Below are 21393 nucleotides of genomic sequence, written 5' to 3'. Positions count from 1 at the left end.
ATATTTCCGAAAAGCCGACAAGCCGAATTTTGTAAATTCCGAAACACATAATTCCGATGGTGACAAACACCGAATTTAACAATTACGAGTTTTGAAATCTCGAAATCCGAATTGCCATTATTCCGAAATTTTAAATTCCGAAACACATAATTCCGATTATAACAATCCCGACAGTGAAAAACGCCGAATTTAACAATTACGATTTTTGAAATCACGAATTCCGATTATGTTACTTCTAGAAAATTCAAGAAAAAAAATACTCAAAGGCGGATAAATTACTTCTGAATTTCTATTTGAAAATAAATCATAATCACAGGGGCCACATTTTCTAGATACGAGTATATTTTAGTTTTATTTAGTTATTACTTTATATATTTTTCTTGCAATGATGTTAACGTTCTATAAATTAATTCACTTTAAATTAAATTAAACATTGTTTCAGAATGTGAAAATCAAATCTTTTCATGATGTCCCTCAGTCGAGCTAGAAATTATTTAGAATTTGAACCTTGCACCCTCTTATTTCGGACGTCTTTCAAAAAATAAAATAAAAATGCATTAAAATATATAGGTATCTTTGAATACCTCTGGTTCAGCCTTCTTTATAACTATTACGAATTTCAAATGGATTTTCGAATTTCAGGCGAACTGACAGACAGATAGTGTCGCAACATAAGGGTTCCTCTGGTACCTTTTTGGTAAGGAACCTAAAAAAGCAAAGGTTTTGACAGAAGACATTCTAATTTATTTCTCACTTACTCCCAGTCACCATAATCAATCACAGAAATAATTAAACTTGGCATGAACTCACGTTCAATACGATACCTACAGTAAATGATTACCGCTAGTCTCGTGTGAACTGCGAGTGCGACCGCAAAGAGACCAGATAAAGATGATTTACCTTCTTTTCGTTGTAATGAGCATTGGAGCGTTCCACCACACCGAGATTAGTCACGACAGAGCAAGTCGCTAACATTACCAGTTTAGAACATGGCATCTATCGTGACAGTTATAATGAGCCTTTGTATTTACTGATTTTTGAGTATGTAACGATGAAATACCGAGTAGGAGAAAATAGCTATGTCGTTAAGTAAATAGGAGTTACCCATCACTGATTAATCATTGTCGTCACAAAATATATACTATGATAAATAAATAGGCAAAGATTCAAGATTCTCCTGACATATCCAGTAATAGTTTTGGGCTATGTTTAAAACCACCTTATCGAACCTAGAAGCAAAGTTAATTCATTTATGCACTTTATAATTGTAACAGCTACTTGCATAATAAAGTTACAGCCATGTTTAGGGTTCCGTACCTCCAAAGGAATAAACGGTACCCTTATAGGATCTCTCGTGCGTCTGTCCGTCTGTATGTCCATCTGTCACAGCCTATTTTCTCCGAAACTACTTGACCAATTAAGTTGAAATTTGGTACACATATGTACTCGTAAGTTTATGACTCAAAGACGGACATGTAACGTAAACTAATGAATTTTAAATGTAGGGGCCACTTTTGGCGGGTAAAAGAGAAAATTGAAAAATAAAGTTTTTCAAATTATATCGTGTTACATATCAAATGAAAGAGCTCATTGTGGGAATCTCAAATATATTTTTAGGGTTCCGTACCTCAAAAGGAAAAAACGGAACCCTTATAGCATCACTCGTGCGTCTGTCTGTCTGTTTATCTGTCTGTCTGTCCGTCTGTCTGTCTGTCAGTCCGTCTATCACAGCCTAATTTCTCCTAAACTACTGGACCAATTAAGTTGGAATTTGGTACACATATGTAAGTTTGGGACCCAAAGATGGACATGTAACGTAAACAAATTAATTTTAAACACGGGGGCCACTTTTGGGGGGTAAATGAGCAAATTAAAAAATAAAGTTTGTCAAACTATATCGTGTTACATATCAAACGAAAGAGCTCATTATGAGAATCTCAAGTATATTTTTTTTATAATTTTAAGATAAATAGTTTAGAAGTTATTCAAGAAAATAGGCAAAAAATTACCATTCCCCCCTTTATCTCCGAAACTACTAGGTCAAAAATTTTGAAAAAAATACACAAAATAGATCTTTACCTATAGATCACCGGAAAACCTATTAGAAATGTGCAGTCAAGCGTGACTCGGACTTAATTACTTAGTTTTTGATCCGACCCCTACGGGTTTTTTAAAGACATTTCACATAAAAAATACATTGTTTAAATTGTGTAATGTACGGAACCCTTAGAACGCGAGTCCGACTTGCACTTGGCCGGTTTTTTTTTATATAATTTTAGCTTTATTACCAAAACTACTGGTTCTAAAATGTTGAAAAAAAATATACACAAACAGTTCTTTACCTATAGATGCCAGCAAACCTAGTAGAAATGTGCAGTCAAGCGTGAGTCGCACTTAGTTACTTAGTTTTTGATCCGACCCCTACGGGTTTATAAAAAGACATTTCACTCACGTTTCACATACAAAAAAATAAGGTTGTAATGTGTAATGTACGGAACCCTTGGAACTCGAGTCCCACTCGCACTTGGCCGGTTTTTTTTAAATACCTCGAATATGACAAATAATCGCGGGACCCACTGGGTGGTAAGAGACCATCGCAGCCTAGGCTAAGAGACTGTGTTCACAGGATTAGATAAAAATGTTGACCCCTCACAGCCAGCAAAATTTATCTTCGGGAGCACTGGGAACCTAATTCACCATGAAACACACAAAACTACATACTTACGTAATAAGTGGCAGTACTGTGGCTGTCTAGTCTGTAAAGTGGAGGTGTTCTTCAGTCGAGTTGACCCAATTTCGAGCGTGATGACCTGAAGACCAGCTATGCCCTACCTCTCAGACGCCCTCGGTGCCCTATCTTGGACGTCCGGCCCGCCTCACCAATGCTTGATATTGAGAGCTCCCAGCAAAAAATGATAATGATTAATAAACCTTATAAGAAATAGTATCAGTAGGTAGTCGTAATAGTAGCGGCATCTACACAGTCGCGTAATTTTTTTAAATGTAAGAACAAGTTAAGTTGAGGCTCCTGGGTTGGTTAAGTTCCGTCTCTTAACGATCACGACTTATTAATGCAAAATCGATACCGGATTTAGAAACCAGAGGAGAAAGGGGAAGTGGACACATCCAAACACAATAACAGTTAAATGAACCGAGGCTGGTAGTCGGTGGTGTGCAGTAAGTAGGTACAGGTACAAGCAATATTTGTGCAAGTTTACGAAAACGACTAATGATTTAGAAGAAATTTATCAAACAACGTAGGTCCTGCCGGAAGCGTAACTTTTTCCATTTTTTCCTTTGATATAAAATTTGGAGCATCGCTCGCAGACGTATCTGCATGTTTAAAAAAAAAATTGGTTTAACGTAGGTATAGGTTTCGTTTTTATGTCCACATGTATATTAGTAGTCGACATCAAATAGTAGTAGCTAAAGTGGATAAATATTTGGGGACATTTTTTTATTACCTAATGTGTAGTGTAGTTGAGATAAGGTAAACCTCCGAGTGCTCGGGCTCGACGCGATACTAGTATATGAAATGGGCACTATGTCAAAGTGACATGGCTTAAATTCGAAACAAGAGGATTTTTCTTCATTCGAATTTAAGCCATGTCACTGACATAGAGTGCCCATGCCATATACTAGGGGCTCTATTCGAGATGCACAACTGTCAGTTTCGGCTTCAACATCAGTTCAACAGTGGAATGAATCATTTGTTCATCAACCGTGGAAAGTATCATTTGGTACAACCAAAACTCATTCATTGAAAAAATTATTCAACAAAAATCAACTTTGTTTTCTTACTACTATACGGTTTAAAATGGCTCTGAATTCGTCGTGGTTCGGTTTGGTTTCGTTGTCACCTAACTGTGGATTGCTAATGTCAAATTTACCTATTCGACAACACACGATTTCTTCCATTCAACTGAAGTTCAACACGTAACGTCACTTAACGCATGTCGAATACCGCTCCAGTACCGCGTCGAGCACTCGGACGTTTACCTTATGTGAGTTGGTGGCTTACTCGTAAGTGACCACAAAAATAAATAAAAAACTTATAAGTATTACTTTTAGTATTACTTCTATTGTCAATAAAAAATATTCTATTCTTATTCTATTATTCTATTCTATTCTAATTTAGGTCCAGTACTTACATTCCACGACTGTTCTCTTTCGGAACAGACTTATATTATTGCAAAAAACCGAATTATAAAAATGTCTACTTAGTTAAGTTTGTTGACTATACCGGGTGTTTCCTGTAACAGGAGCAATAAATTAAGCTGTAGGCTGTACTCCTCAAACTGACCAACATTAGTTCAGCAACTTTTAAAAATAACTTGTGTTTTGATTTTTATTACACTTTAAGGTTTATTCTAAGACGCAATGTATTGCTAAATTTGTTATGTTTAAAGGGTGACCAGCAACGTCAAACAACCAGATGGCAGCGTACATTGAAAATAATATTTAATTAGTATGAAAAAGGTATAATTTTAAAAAGTTGCTGAACAAATGTTGGTCAGTTTGAGGCGCACAACCTCCAGTTAAATTTATTGCTCCTGTTACAGGAAACACCCAGTATAGACCGATAATAATAGACCGCGGGCCAGGAACAGATTTCCATGACCAATCGCCTCCCGGGCGAAAACTCGTATAGTGGTTAACGGCTATGTATGATGAACCCTCGTGAACGTCAGCTGCCGCTCCGTTGGTGGGTTGAGGAATGGCAGCAAATAAAGTCTATAAAAAAGTTTAGTCATCGCCTCCCGCTTGATACTTTGTCAGATGATAGTTTAGATGCTATTGCGAATAAACAAAATCGTCAGCCGATTGTATCGCCGTGGAAGGACCGTCAGCTGGTCACATGAACATGTAAAAAAGAAAATTCTTTTCAGTCATCGGCGTCATCGCCTCCCGTTTAATACTTTGTCAGATGATAGTTTAGATGCTATTGTTAATAAAACAAAACAAACAAATATCGCGGCGGTTTCGGTGGCTGCCATCCCTCAACCCACCAACGGAGCGGCAGCTGACGTTCATGAGGGTTCATCATACATAGCCGTTAACCGCAATACGGGTTTTCGCCCGGGAAGCGATCATTGACAAAATTTGCGCCTGGCTCGCGGACCATAAGGCCCATTTGCACGATCCAGGGTTAGCCAACTAACTCGGAGATGACTCACGCTAGACCGGGCCGGAGCCGGGCCGGAGCTTCCGGCGCTTCGTTTTCTATGAAAAGCAACAACGTGATCACCGATCATCCGTCATAGAAAATGACATGTTGGACGCCTCGGCCCGGGCCCGCTCCGGTCTAGCGTGAGTCATATATCCTTTAACCGTTTATACAAGGTTAAAATTGGGGCATGCTCCCGGGAATTCCCGAGACTGATTTCTCCCGATAATTCCCGGGAACGGGCACTTTCATCCAGTACCGGAACTGGCGAAGAAATTCCCGTGAAATCTCGAAATTTCGGGAAATTTATAAATTATTTTATTTTATTTTATTAAATACAGCATCAACTATCCTTACAGGTAACCCTAATACAATAGTGCCTTAACCTTAAATTTTTAAATAATCCTTATTACTACTTAACTAAATAATATAAATTAAAAATTCAATTTATTACAATTACTTACAATACACAATAGTCAATTTAGATTTCAATATGTCATTACACAATAATTCAAATTAAATTTCAATCCATTTCATAACACAATACATATAAACACGTTTTTGACATTTCCCACATAGGGCAATAAAAAAGATCTGTTTTGTCGGCAACGAGATTCAGAACGTGTATAGTACGGCTGAGAGGTGCCTTACGGAGCAGATTCGTCCTGCCAGTTGGCTCGGCCAGCAGCTGCGGTTGCCGCCGCCGCTCGGTGTACCTGTCAGGCACGCACAGCTTGAACATTTGTAAAATGTTCGGGTTGCAGATACTACCGCGGAGAACCCGAAGCAAGTAGCACGCAAGCGCCAGATTCCTGCGAGTTTCTAATTTGTCGTAACCGACCATGCCAATCACAAAAAGTGTGGAATACATCAGCGGATAGAAAGGATACACTCCATACCGTTTCCAGTATAAGTATCTAGTAAACTTATTTTGTATCCTTTCTATCATGATGCTGTATTTGGCCTCATGCGGAACCCATATTGCCGCGTTATATTCTAATTGGCTTCTTACCAGAGCATTGTACAGCGCCGACGGCTTTCATGTCTGAGAAGCTTACTGCTCGGCGGAGTACAAAGCCCAGAATTTTTAACGCCTTTTTACATATACTGACAACATGGTCCCTGAAACACAAGCTGCTTTGCATGTGCACTCCCAAGTCTCTCACGGAGTTCACTCTCTTCAACTGAGCTCCGGCTACCTCATAGCTCTGCTGTGGTTAATGGTTGTTTTGGACCGAGTGTATGTCATGGAAACGCATTTATCCACATTAAAATGCAGTTTGTCACTCTGGCTCCACTTCACCACTCTGTCTATGTCCCTCTGGAGACGCTCACAGTCTTCCTCATTCTTAATTGCCAAGAGCAACTTGAGGTCATCTGCGAACAACAAGCATTTAGCCTCCTTGACCACTTCTGGTAGGTCATTAATCATAATAATGAACTCCAGCGGTCCCAAATTACTACCCTGACTTACCCCGGTTCTGGTGAAATACGGCTGAGACTTGCAATCCGCGTACTCCACGTCTTGTTGCCGGTACCTCATGTAGTCAGCGAAGAACTGTAGCAACTTGGGAGTGCAGCCCACCGCCGCCATCTTTGACAACAATAGGTCATTATCGAGCATGTCGAATGGCTTCTTGAAATCAAAGTACGCGGCGTCAACTGCACCCCCTCGTCAACTTGTGGAATCAGGTATGACATGGCGTTAAGAAGATTGCTCGAGGTGCTCCGTGCCTTCCGAAACCTGCGCTGATACCTGGTCTCGGATGCTACGCTGCACTGCCGACTCAAACACCTTAGCTGGCGTCAAAAGTATCGCTACGGGTCTAAAGCCACTTATCTCAGCATAAATGTTATGTTATATCGATTTGTCTAATTGCAAATTGGCTACGAGCCCAAAATTATGTTGTATATCTTTTTTTTTCTAATTCTAAAAGCAATACTTTTTCAACAGGGTGGTCGCAGTACAGGTACTCCGAGTTAAGATAAAGATATATTTTTCGAAATGTTATTTATGACTAGGGTATGGCTAACCTGCTTGCCGCGCGATCCCCGACGCACGTAGGGATCCCGCAACAGACACGAAGCCCCTACGTGACGCGCATGTGATTTGTATACGCACCGCTCTTGCGCAGTCTATGCCACCGACAAACATTGTATTGTATGTTAGCGTCAACCGTGAACAACACGCCCACATTTAATAAATACCAGTATCATTATTATTTGTTAGTACTTACACTTACTGACGGTAGAGTGAAGAATAAGCAGTATACTGTTGTTCTTTCCAATTACCTTATTTTGTGGCACCAGGGTGACTATAGGGTAGGTAGTTTGGAGCATCTCTCTGCTGGGTAAGGGGCGGGCCTCTCCTTTTTCTCGAAATTTGATCCTGTGAAGTAAATATTACTAAGTAGTAAGTATTAGAAGAGTAAAGTTAAGGTTGTAAACCATGCAATGTAGCAAATATGTAGCGCGACGGGGGAAATTTTGATATCTTAGCTTCTTAAGGATTTGCCACACTGGATGCGTCCTGCGGTCAGAGGTCAGATCAAATTGAACGCAGCCCCCATTATGTATAAACAACATTGTCGGTCAGGGCAATTGGTCTGCGGTCGACGCAAGGCAATAGGTCAGCGGTACGGGCAGGGAAACCGGTTTTTTTTTCTTAGCCTATTTGAATGACCCACTGCTGGGCAAAGGCCTCTCCCCTGGTTCTCTATAACGAATTTTTTTTGCACGCAAATATTGTTGTTGCACGAAACAAAACATCTAAATATGTACTCGATTTAAGTATTCAAATGATCGGGGTAGGGAGGGGGGGGGGAGGTGTTCCTTCGCAGGCTTCATTTCGTCATTTAAATTTTGTAGGAAGACCCTCAAAGAACTTTGTAAAACGCGGGGCAGCAGCAACATTTATTGCTTAATTCAAATGGTTTTTAGGGTTCCGTGCCCAAAGGGTAAAAACGGGACCCTATTACTAAGACTCCGCTGTCCGTCTGTCCGTCTGTCCGTCAGTCTGTCCGTCTGCCTGTCTGTCACCAGGCTGTATCTCATGAACCGTGATAGCTAGACAGTTGAAATTTTCACAGATGATGTATTTCTGTTGCTGCTATAACAACAAATACTAAAAACAGAATTTTTTAAACTTTTTTTAAGGCAAGTCTGCAGGCTGCTTTGGGACTTTTTCGTTTCATTTTATAAAATCGTAATTGATTGCGTAGTCGTCATAACGTCAAGGTACCTATAGGAACTTCAATCCTAATTGATAATTATGTTTGATCACTATGCACCAATTACGTTACGAGTACCTAGGTAAGAACATAACATTATACCAAGAATATATTCAGCATTATGGAACGTGTTGTCAAAGCAGCAAGACAAAGGTGCACTTGTCGGTGTATCCGGGAATAAGGGGAGGGGTAGGGCGATCGTTAGGACTTCCGAGGGCCCTAACCGGATGCCCGCGTCACGCGTCGCCGGCTGAGCATGACGGGCTTGCCTCATCGTGCCGGCAACCCGGCCGGTTGTTAAAACATCTCTCTACTCGACTACCGAAACGCAACGGCGAACAACACAAATGTAACGGTTAATATATTCGGGGCTGTGACTCAGACTTTACGTAACCTCGGTGAAAATTATTCCGTATGGTCTTCGAGGCAGGCAGCCATTTCAATTTCTAATTGTCTTTAAATGTTTTAGCACCATAAATAACACACTTAAGTAACACGCGCTTGTACTCAGTTTAGTTTAGTTTCGTTTAGTTTATGTTTGTAAACGTTGGTCACGACTATCTATCTACTAGGCACGAGTATGTAAAAAGTCTGTGAAGTTTCGCAATGGGTACTTACCAGGCATAATTTTATATTTAGATAATGATAATAGCAGTAACCGTAGGTGTGTATTGTACATATTATACATTGGTAGCAAAATATATTACTAATAGTTCATTAGTTCAATAGTTCATTTTCATTTTGAAATGAAAATCCCATTTTCCAAAAAAAGTGATCTTACCGTGTACCCTTCATCTGTCGTCCGTTCATTGTCAATCAACAGAATTGAGACTGTTATAAAGTTTCGTATACAGGATGACTCACGTTAGACCGGGCCGTGTCCGGGCCGGAGCTTCCGGCGCTTACTTTTCTATGACATGACAGGTGATCACGTGATGCTTTCCATAGAAAACGAAGCGCCGGAAGCCCCGGCCCGGACACGGCCCGGTCATCCTTAAGTAGGTAACAAATAATAACAAAAGTAATTTTTATTAGGTACATTTTTTTTTTTGATGCTTACTTTTAAAGGGGCCCACTGACTATCAGTCCGCCGGACGATATCGGCCTGTCAGTTAGAACAAAAATTTGACAGTTCCGAACAACTGACAGGCCGATACCGTCCGGCGGACTGATAGTCAGTGGGCCCCTGATAATTAGAATTTCATCTTTTGCCTAATACTTAATCTTATAGCTTTCAAATATACCAACTTTTTGATTTTTGTCCTTCGATTTGTGTACAGTCAGCATTAATAGTAGCGGGTAAAACAACGTGCCAAAAGTATCGGCCACCCTGAAATACTTTTTCAAATAGGGTTACACACTTACCTGTATACCTACTGTTGGCATTCTAAAGTATCTGCTTCAGTTTAATTGTTCTACAACAGAGACATACATCTTTTTGTTAAGTTACTAGCGAATGGTAGATACTTTTGACGCGTAGTCTGGGGGTCTAGCCAAGACGATAATCGTTTGCAGAAAACGAAACGAAACGCTATCATTTCCATACACTATTTACGATTATCTCGCGAGGCAATCTAGGCAAGATGACGCCTTGGTCCCCTGATCCGCTACTTTTGATGGAGACTGTACGGCAGCACAAAACGACGATACAGTGCATCTAACAAATAATTTAAAGTAGTTTCACAAGATAGTGTCTTCACATGCTCTTGAAAAGTAGGCGGTGTAACGTGAGAAGTTGTCCAGTGGACTTGATCACGTGTGCTCGGTTCCAGGCGGCTGGGCGCCTGTCGCCATACTCGAGGGACCCTGGCAACCCAGCACCACCTCGCGCAACCCGAGAGCGCCGCTCGCCACTTGAGCGGAACCTCGAGGATACTCCGTTAAAAATATTGCCACGTTTATATTTCGCTCTTTACTCTGAATAATAAATTTTATAATTTGATAATAAGGCAAGGTTAACTACAAGGTCCGTTACGGGGACAGTTAAATGATATTGTATTTTCTTTGTTTTCTTTTTCTTATTTAACTATGTTCACTGTGTTCTCGGGATCACGGAAGGTAACAGGCAGGAAGAAAAAATACATAAAATTCTTTTTTCTTCTTGTCTGTTACCTTCCGTGATTTTTCTCACTTGATGATCTCATCGGAAGATCAGCGCTGGAAGCCACCAGCAATATTCTGAGATGAGGCCATTTCGTGGCACTTTAATCTTATTCTTTGTTTTATTTTTTATATTATGTAATTTTTGTTTGTGCTTACGTTTAAAATCTTATTCTATTCTATTGCGAGGTATTTGACGAGTGTGCTCGTAACTGATGCATAATATACCTATGTATAGGTTTTTCTTAAGCTGTAGGTAAATTTTAATATTGCTAGTTGTGCAATTGTATTAACACTTTGGCTAATAGATGTATAAATATCTGATTTTAAATGGAAAAGGTGTGGGTTTTGAACCTTAAGAAGAAAACAAATAACCTAGGAACTCTACATATTTCCGGTACAGCAAACAAATATTTAGAGTTTTGAATGATTCACGGTTAGTTTCACTAGACTTATATTGACCGGGATATAGACCGTGATTACCTTTTGTATTATTTGTGAGCTCCCGATATTTCGACGCAGTTACATGCATCATGTTCACGGGTGACTGAAGATAGCGGGTGGGTGTCAAAGTTGTGTAGACAGCGCTCTGTCTACCCTCATTCTTGCGCGTCGGCTGCGTTCACTTTCAACGTTACCAACGGTCGCATTCACACTTGTTGGTCCGGTCGCGTTCACACTCGTTGGTCTGTCCAAACACACTACACTCACGGTGTCACTACGCGTGTTTGATTCGGATATCACTGGTTTTTTACACAAACAAATCACAGGATTCCACACATTTGACAGTTTAAACCCATCTTCACGATTAAAATTTTTGTATTTGTGAATTTCAACGGCTTCTCTTACCAATCTTGGTATATAGTGGCGTTCTGTCGAAATGACCTTGGGACTATGCAACTCGATCCAGTGATTTGTACCCGACTCAAGGAGATGCTGAGCAATAGCTGACTTGCGAACGTCATTGTTCTTGACCGCAGCAATGTGTTCTTTAATTCTGCAGGCAATAGTGCGTTTGGTCTGCCCAATGTACGAACTACCGCAGCTGCACTCAACTTTGTATACACCAGGTTTTTCCAGGGGAAAATTGTCTTTGGGCGACCGCAGAAATTGTGCAATTTTCCTGTGCGGGGTGAAGATAGTTTTTACAGAGTAGTTATTTAGTATTTTTGATATCTTGTCTGTCACACCCTTGACGTACGGCATAAACGCTGGCTGTCTCTCAACGCGATGAGTAAGGCGCTTGGTTTTTGTGTCCCGCTTGTCCATGTTACATGTGTTGGTGTTTATTGAGATCGTACAGGACGTTAGGATTGAACCTGATGAAGTGATGGTCAGTTTTGACGTAGAGTCATTGTTCACTAACGTACCTGTAATTGATAGCATTGAGGTAGTAAGAAACAAGATCCAGGAGAACGGCATGCCAATAGAATACGTAAGGCTCCTTGAACACTGCCTCACTACAAATTACTTTCTGTTTCGCGGGCAATATTATATACAGGCAGAGGGAGTAGCGATGGGCAGTCCGGTGGCTCCAGTGGTGGCTAACATTTGGATGGAACACTTTGAGCACCTAGCCCTTTCTGCGCCCCCAGTTCCCGTTAAAATTTGGAAGAGGTACGTGGATGATGTGTTCTGCATAATTAAGGGTGGTAAACAGGAAGCTGAACTGATGCTAGGACACCTTAATAGCATGCACCGATCTATGTCGTTTACATTGGAAATGGAACAAGAAAGGAGTATTGCGTTTCTGGATGTGAGACTGAATGTTACAGGTTGTGGCATGCTGGGACACTCAGTCTATAGGAAACCGACTCACACGGACCGCTATTTACACGCGAGCTCGCACCATCATCCCAGACAGTTAAACTCGGTTGTGGCATCACTGACTAATCGAGCACACGCTATGTGTGACTCGCTACATCTAAACCAGGAGCTGAACCATGTTCAGAGTGTCCTGAGGATGAATGGCTACAGAGTTAACATGGACAAGCGGGACACAAAAACCAAGCGCCTTACTCATCGCGTTGAGAGACAGCCAGCGTTTATGCCGTACGTCAAGGGTGTGACAGACAAGATATCAAAAATACTAAATAACTACTCTGTAAAAACTATCTTCACCCCGCACAGGAAAATTGCACAATTTCTGCGGTCGCCCAAAGACAATTTTCCCCTGGAAAAACCTGGTGTATACAAAGTTGAGTGCAGCTGCGGTAGTTCGTACATTGGGCAGACCAAACGCACTATTGCCTGCAGAATTAAAGAACACATTGCTGCGGTCAAGAACAATGACGTTCGCAAGTCAGCTATTGCTCAGCATCTCCTTGAGTCGGGTACAAATCACTGGATCGAGTTGCATAGTCCCAAGGTCATTTCGACAGAACGCCACTATATACCAAGATTGGTAAGAGAAGCCGTTGAAATTCACAAATACAAAAATTTTAATCGTGAAGATGGGTTTAAACTGTCAAATGTGTGGAATCCTGTGATTTGTTTGTGTAAAAAACCAGTGATATCCGAATCAAACACGCGTAGTGACACCGTGAGTGTAGTGTGTTTGGACAGACCAACGAGTGTGAACGCGACCGGACCAACAAGTGTGAATGCGACCGTTGGTAACGTTGAAAGTGAACGCAGCCGACGCGCAAGAATGAGGGTAGACAGAGCGCTGTCTACACAACTTTGACACCCACCCGCTATCTTCAGTCACCCGTGAACATGATGCATGTAACTGCGTCGAAATATCGGGAGCTCACAAATAATACAAAAGGTAATCACGGTCTATATCCCGGTCAATATAAGTCTAGTGAAACAAATATTTGTTACTTTTGTTAGGGTTTAGCAGAATGCCGTGTTCGCTAAAGCGTTTGAAAATTAAACGTAAGTGTTCCTCGTGCTCCGTTTCGTTCGCTGAAGCTACCAAGACATCGTCAATGTACGAAAAACAACAATCGAGCCCTCGCAAGACCTCGTCCATGAAGCGCTGCATTCGTAAGCCAAAACTCATGAACGGGAATTCGAAGAGCCCGAAAGGAGTTGTTATTGCAGTCTTAGGAATGTCTTCTGGCGCGACGGGAATTTGATTATAGGCTTTTACTAAGTCCAACTTACTAAACACTTTCAAAAAAGTCTGCAATGTTGCGTACCGGTTAGCGATCTGGTATCGTACGCGCGTTGAGTGCGCGGTATATGGTCACCACAAGGACGCCAACCTTTCTCCTTCTTGGGTATCAAGTGAAGGGGAGATGACCCTTGATGATGATGATTTTAACAGTGCTCAAGGCAATGCCGGAAGGCCTAGATATCCTCGAAGGTAAGAAGAAAATACTATCCTTGGCGCTCATTGCAACCAACGATAAAAGGCTAGCTATGATAAAGACGTTTAAAATTATTTTAATTTTGTTTACGACAAACTTATCCGATGATACTGCAAAGATTTGTGCAATTTGATTCCACTAAGTAAGACGAGATAGAGTGCATCTATGAAGATACGTGCGTAGACAAAACAGACGACCTATGCCAGGGGTGCAAATCTCCTAGCTTCGGGCAAACTCTCCGGGCTCCGTTCGGCTCAGCATTGCTCCGAGCAATTATTAGGGTTGTTGACACACCTTGACGTCCCTTTGCGTGCACGACCACAGATAAGGTAATGACTTGCATTTTGACAACCCTAAATAGCCGAAAGGGATAGTGCCATATATTAGAAAGGGATGGCATGATTCGACCCTGAACCTCTGTCAAACTTCGGTTTTGTAGGAAGCTTCCTTTCTGTATGGTAGTACTATTATTTAAGTATTCTGTGCCTATGCCTAAAATTCATCAGCTACAAGAAGGACCCGAATCTCGACATCATTACATTACTCATGTGTTTATTTTAAAGAATATCTGAAGCGAACTGTGTACGGAGCCACAGAGCGAGGCGAAAAATTACCAGGAATTGCAAGATCTTAGTTAGATACTACACCTCTGGGTCTGGAATATCTTGATATCAAGTCCAGATGGAGGTTAAGGTCAAAGAAGGAATGCTCAGTTGAGAAACTTGGGAATCAGGCAAGTCAGCATAACTGACTTGCACATGAAAGAGTTCTAGGTCAGACTGAGACACAAGTTACAGAAGATGAGTAATGCAGCATGCAGCTTTGTATACAAAGATGAACAAAGGTGAAAAGAAAATCAATTCCAAGGAGAATCAGAAGCTGCAAATTTTTACGCCTAGTCTTTTACTATTTTGTATACCTACCAAATTGAAAACAATAAACATACACTGTACTTTATAGTAAAGCAAGTATGATATTTATTTATTTTGATTTCATTTCCTTGAAACCTTTTCTACACAATATTAAGTATACTTGGGCGGCTACAAGTCAATAAACACAATAAACATACACTGTACTTTATAGTAAAGCAAGTATGATATTTATTTATTTTGATTTCATTTTCTTAAAACCTTTTCTACACAATATTAAGTCTACTTGGGCGGCTACAAGTCAATAAACACAATAAACATACACTGTACTTTATAGTAAAGCAAGTATGATATTTATTTATTTTGATTTCATTTCCTTAAAACCTTTTCTACACAATATTAAGTCTACTTGGGCGGCTACAAGTCAATAAACACAATAAACATACACTGTACTTTATAGTAAAGCAAGTATGATATTAATTTATTTTGATTTCATTTCCTTAAAACCTTTTCTACGCAATATTAAGTCTACTTGGGCGGCTACAAGTCAATAAACACAATAAACATACACTGTACTTTATAGTAAAGCAAGTATGATATTTATTTATTTTGATTTAATTTCCTTAAAACCTTTTCTACACAATATTAAGTCTACTTGGGCGGCTACAAGTCAATAAACACAATAAACATACACTGTACTTTATAGTAAAGCAAGTATGATATTTATTTATTTTGATTTCATTTCCTTAAAACCTTTTCTCACACTATATTAAGTCTACTTGGGCGGCTACAAGTCAATAAACACAATAAACATACACTGTACTTTATAGTAAAGCAAGTATGATATTTATTTATTTTGATTTCATTTCCTTAAAACCTTTTCTACACAATATTAAGTCTACTTGGGCGGCTACAAGTCAATAAACACAATAAACATACACTGTACTTTATAGTAAAGCAAGTAGGATATTTATTTATTTTGATTTCATTTCCTTAAAACCTTTTCTACACAATATTAAGTCTACTTGGGCGGCTACAAGTCAATAAACACAATAAACATAGTACACTGTACTTTATAGTAAAGCAAGTAGGATATTTATTTATTTTGATTCCATTTCCTTAAAACCTTTTCTACACAATATTAAGTCTACTTGGGCGGCTACAAGTCAATAAACACAATAAACATAGTACACTGTACTTTATAGTAAAGCAAGTAGGATATTTATTTATTTTGATTTCATTTTCTTAAAACCTTTTCTACACAATATTAAGTCTACATGGGCGGCTTACAAGTCAATATTTACAAAAAAACTATAATAAGTTACAAGAAATCAAACAAATTATTGACTTGTTAAGCGCCCAGGGCCTCGTTTCTCAAAAGCTTGTAACGTGTAATACAAGTGGAAATCTCTTAAACAAAAGCTGTCAAAAAGTGACATCCGCTTGTATTACAAGTTACAATCTTTTGAGAAACGGGGCCCTAATATTTTTTAGGGTAGACCTAATATTTTATAGGTTGAAAGTACACATACTGCATGTGTAGATGTGACACGCTCACATACATAGTTAGATCGGATGCAAATTAGAGATGTCGCTTTGAAATGAGTTTCTATAAAATGCTTCAAGAGGGCTCTCTTTTCCTAATATACTTACTTTACTCTTTGGTTTGCAAGCGGAGGTAAGTCAAACCAAAGAGGTTCGCCACAAAGGGGTCAGTTTTTAGCCGATATTTGTCTGCATCTGCAATGAATTATTAATTAATGTCTAGTTATGGATGTTGATATTGTTGATATAAATCTTGGTACAATCTCAAAAATACCTATAAAATTTAATACTAAGCGAATTGAAAAAATGCCGTGATAAAGTAAATTTTTAAGGGTTGTCGCATCTCGCTATTTGAAAGCAGTATCCAACTAGGCTACACTATTATTAATACGGCCTTAAAGTAGTGAACATCAGTTATGTACATAGATTGCAGAATGCACTTTTCGATAAGGGGTTAAAGACACAATGTTTGAAGCAAAAGCGTGAGAAGTGCATGACACTTTCAAACAGTATTAGGTACTGTTGTTAGTATTCCCAACTTTTTATAAACCATACACAAGGTGACTGATACAATGAACATTCCGTTATTTGTTTTTGCTGGCTGTACTTAATTACATAAAGTAAAGTGGCTCATCATACATTTCGATGTTTGTGTATTACTTGTTCTCTAAAATTTTCAGGTTTATTTGGAATAATCGGTGAACGGATGGAAAAGATATTTTTTGTAAATACTAGCGACCCGACCCGTCTTCGCACGGGTGCAATGCTGATGTATTATACATATAAACCTCCTCTTGAATCACTCTAGTAGTTTTAAAGATCTAAGCATACATAGGGATAGACAGACAGCAGGAAGCGACTTTATTTTATACTATGTAGTGATTTGGACAATCTTACACAGATCGACATAGCCCCAAAACTAAGTAAAGCTTGTACTATGGGCATGGGCATACGCGACAATACACATACTTATATAGAAAAATACATAGTTAGAATATCTACATACTTAAATACATGGATAACATCTATAACTCAGGAATATATTCGTGATAAACACACAAATAAATGCCCTTACCGGCATTCGAAACCGGGACCTCCTGCTTCTTAGGCAGGATCACTACCGACTAGACTAGGAGGCCGTTAACTATGTTTATTACCTATTATATTTATTATTTGCAGGTTCCAGAAAGTATTGAGCCTAGTACTCAACTTTCCAAACAAGTCGACAAGGAGCAAACATTGGAAGTAAACAAGTCTGGGGACAAAGCACCGCCGCCGGCGAGCCACTCCGCCATGCGGCTCACCGAGGTCACGGCGCTGCACATGGAGGTGGACACCCTGCGGTGGCAGCTGGCGCAGGTATGCTGTGATACCTGTCTTCCATCTGTTTAGCTGAGTAATTTTTAACAAGTTATACACATAATATATATTCTTAAATTACTATTTTAGTTATTAGTGTTCCATACAAAACTTTGTTCACGGAACACTTATGGGATCACTTCGGTCTTGTTTTTAACAATGATTTTCTTATGCTATCGCTATGCGAATGAATCCAGTTAATAAGCGAAGTAATTCTATGATTTTGACTTGGCGAATTTCTGTATTTTTTTTCTTTAAGCCAATGTTTTGCCTGCCTATTTAACAAAAAGTTAATAAGATTCAATAGAGAAGTTCTATTTTCAGACCGAAGCGAATCGACAAATGCACATAGCTTTACTCAACCAAATAGTTACTTTCCTCAATAGAGTGAAATACCATATTGAATGTCATAAGACCGACTTCAATGAATCCAGTGAAAACATGAAATATATTTCCAAAGAGAGGGCACTACCGAGATCGTTTAATGCAGCAGATATACCACGCTCTCGGTCAGTTGTACACGTCAACAAACATGTGGAGTATTCTTTGCGACCCGCTAAGAAACTTGGGACAAGGAAGATCAGCAAGTCAATAAGTAATGTCAATGGATATAAAGACTGCAACACCACGTGGTAAGTAACTAACAATTACATAAAATGAAAATTAGAGGAAATCACCAATCACTATATAAATAAATAAAAAATGAAAATGTTTCAGGAACCAATCCAAATTATCACTGACATCAGAGAGTGGTAATCCCCAAAAAATCACGGAAGAAATCTCGCGGCTCATTACTCTTGCCAATACCGTACTAAGTACTAAGCTGCCCGATCTCGCCTGTAACGATGTTCAAAATAACTCCAATGACAAAATATTCGTCAGTAATGATAAAAACGAATCGATGAATTCCAACACCACCACAATGGATCTAATAACACAAAATGTATCTACAAAATCATTTTTAATAAAATCTATTTGCAAAAATTCGGATCTATATGAAGACTTACCTAGTTCGCTGGTAGATGCAGAAGACGATGATATTAAAGAATTCATAATGCCATTATCAACGCTAAATTGTGACATCGGAAACGAATTCGCAAAGTTAAATATTTCAAAAGAAAAACAGGACCATATTTTTGAAGAAAAATCTAAAACGAAAAATAGTAAATCTTTTGTGTGCAGCAAGAAACTAGATTATAACCATGCTGTAAGTAAATTTACGGAAGACGAAAGCGGTTTTTCATCAATGAGTTCATTTCAAGAAATTGGCATTCCAATAATAAGCATAATACCTCCATCACCATGCAAGGAAATGGGATACGTTGATGATATCCCCGAAGTCGTAGAAGAAACAGGAAAGTGGAAAAATGAAATTGAACTAAATAAACAAACTGTGCAAGTGTTTTGGGTGTAACGATTGAACGTAAAAATCTTTTATTTATTAGCCGTGTAAGTACTCAGGGTAGGTTAGACTGGGGGGGACAATTGAAACAATGTATGTTTGATGGCCTGTAACTATTTCATTTTGACAGTTAGAAAGGTATGCGCCTATATTACCAAACCTTATCTATTTAGTTCCTAAATAAAGTTTGTTTGAAAGCCCTACCGCACGTGGTTATGTAATGATAGGGAATTAAAGAGAATGTGGGGGAGTGGTCCAATTGACCCCATAGGTATGTTAATTGACACACTATGTGAGGACCAGAGGCCGGAATTCTCGTGGCATTTTAATAAATCATAAATCATTTATTTTGTGATAAACTTACATACTCGCATTACAAGGAAAATTAAAAAAACATATTTGCAGTGTTTACCACGAAATGGGCTCGCCTCAGCATAATGCCTACCCAAGTGTCGGCGCTGATCTTCCGGCGAGTCCATTTGTGGGCCACGATCGCAGCTGTACGGCACGGCCTCGTAAAATTTAACGCAACCAGTTGCGGCGACTGACAGCGCCGTCGGAGCTACGGGTATGACAGATAACCTAAAAAAGACCTTGCCGTACAGGGTGCTGAATATAACAATTAAGAATATTGCAATTTTAAGCATGAAACACATGAAATAACCAAGAAAACATTACCAATATTCGGATACAAACATACAACATATATAAATAAGCGATTAACATGTACAAAAGTTACCAATCACACATTTTCGAACTGTCATAGAGACTTCTCATTTATCGACTTCCGATATACGTATATCGATACAATGTAGAACACACCATATTAAAGAAGATTAAAAGAAGTAAACAACCAGCGATTTTATCGCTAAAGAGCAATATTTTCCAGATAACTTTTGAGTAGTTGAAAATGAAAAATAGAGATATGCAATAAAAACAATTCAGTTCAGTTTTTTTTTCAATTTCATGTTCAGTCTGTTTTAGTATTTGTTTACAAGTATTCCATTCGTTTCTTTAAAAAATACATATTTAGTCATATTTTTCCATATGATAATTTATCTGGTTAAATTACTTCTTTTATAGTCAAATATCCATTAGCTATTAACTTTTTAATATGTTGTATTCTACATTATATCGATATAATTATGTATATCGGAAGTCAATAAATGAGGTCTCTATGAAAGTACAAAAATGCCACGGTAATTCCGGCCTCTGGTGAGGACTTTTGAAACAATATAATATTTTCGGCAAAATGCTATTTTTTATTATTTCTTATCTATTTTTAATAAAACGCTCACTGTATACCCAGTATACCACGAGATCAAGTTCGCAAACATATTCTTAAAAAAAATACAAATTATCAGCATCTGACAACTTGATTAATGAATGTATACGAAAATATAATTGTGAGACTTCTAAACTTCTTTGTTGCGATTACCGTATACATATAGCTTAATCAAACTAGTTTTAATGCAACAATATGATATTACGATGAAGAATTTTAACAGAAATACATACGTCTTGTGTTTCATATTAAAGCTTGTTTAAATTATAACAATGTTTCAATTATAACCACAACAAATATATAAACAAAAAACGAAATAGTATGCGAACACAGGTACTTGACTTTATACCGCGAAATCCTCTTATTTAATATACTCTTTATTGCACACTTCATTAGAAGAAAACAATACAATAGAAAACAGCAAAACTAGCAGAGGTAAACAACTGGCGGTCTTATCGCTAAAAAGCGATCTCTTCCAGACAACCTTTAGGTAGCGGAAATTAATAAATTTACATATGTCAATAGGTGTTGCAAATGCAATGAGAGAAATCTATCACAAAGTTACGGGTTAACTTTGTGATAGAATTCTCTCATTGCATTTGCAACACCTATTGACATGTGTTAATTTATTAATTTCCGCTTCTTCTTCTTAACCCTTAAATGGATTATTTTTTATTTTTGGTTTGGTTTAACGGTGCGTTCAGAAAGTTAAGCTTTTTTCTGTTGAATCTGTGAGCTGTCCAATGTTTTGTATACATTTGGCAACAATATGCATTTAGGGTTAATACCTGTAGTGCTAAGCACACGACAAGTATCGCAACAAAGAAATTCCATACCGTCTAAACAAACACGAATTGCTTTGCTCACGCGCATGTTAAGGTGAATTTGCTTGTGTGGAATGCTTCCGAAAATTTAATTACCTTCGAACTCCGTCATTTATTAACCGATTTGGATTTTTTAAAATTAAAGTAGGTATATATTTACTAATTGGTACGATTACTGGCTAAATCTAGTTCTGATTATGGGATTCATGAGGAGTCGAGGCATGCATATAGTTTATTTTTGTATTTTACATTTGTACTCCATATTTTAATTATTTGCTCGTTACAAGCCCCACCC

The 21393-nt window shown here is 38.7% G+C and overlaps 1 protein-coding gene across 1 annotated transcript in view; it reads left to right on the top strand.

Annotated features, from left to right (window-relative positions):
- Positions 1–20782, top strand: part of LOC134754330 (uncharacterized) — a 39669-nt gene extending 18887 nt beyond the window's left edge. Inside the window, exons 2-4 of the mRNA XM_063690597.1 lie at positions 17408–17587; positions 17912–18219; positions 18305–20782. Coding sequence (XP_063546667.1) covers positions 17408–17587; positions 17912–18219; positions 18305–19001 — 1185 coding nt within the window. The 3' untranslated portion in view covers positions 19002–20782. The remainder of the gene's footprint in view (positions 1–17407; positions 17588–17911; positions 18220–18304) is intronic.
- The last annotated feature ends 611 nt before the right edge of the window (positions 20783–21393 follow it).

Source organism: Cydia strobilella, chromosome Z (assembly GCF_947568885.1).
Source record: "Cydia strobilella chromosome Z, ilCydStro3.1, whole genome shotgun sequence".
Lineage (NCBI taxonomy): Eukaryota > Metazoa > Arthropoda > Insecta > Lepidoptera > Tortricidae > Cydia > Cydia strobilella.
The sequence above is the reverse complement of the archived record's forward strand: the minus strand, read 5'-3'. Positions and strand labels throughout refer to the sequence as shown.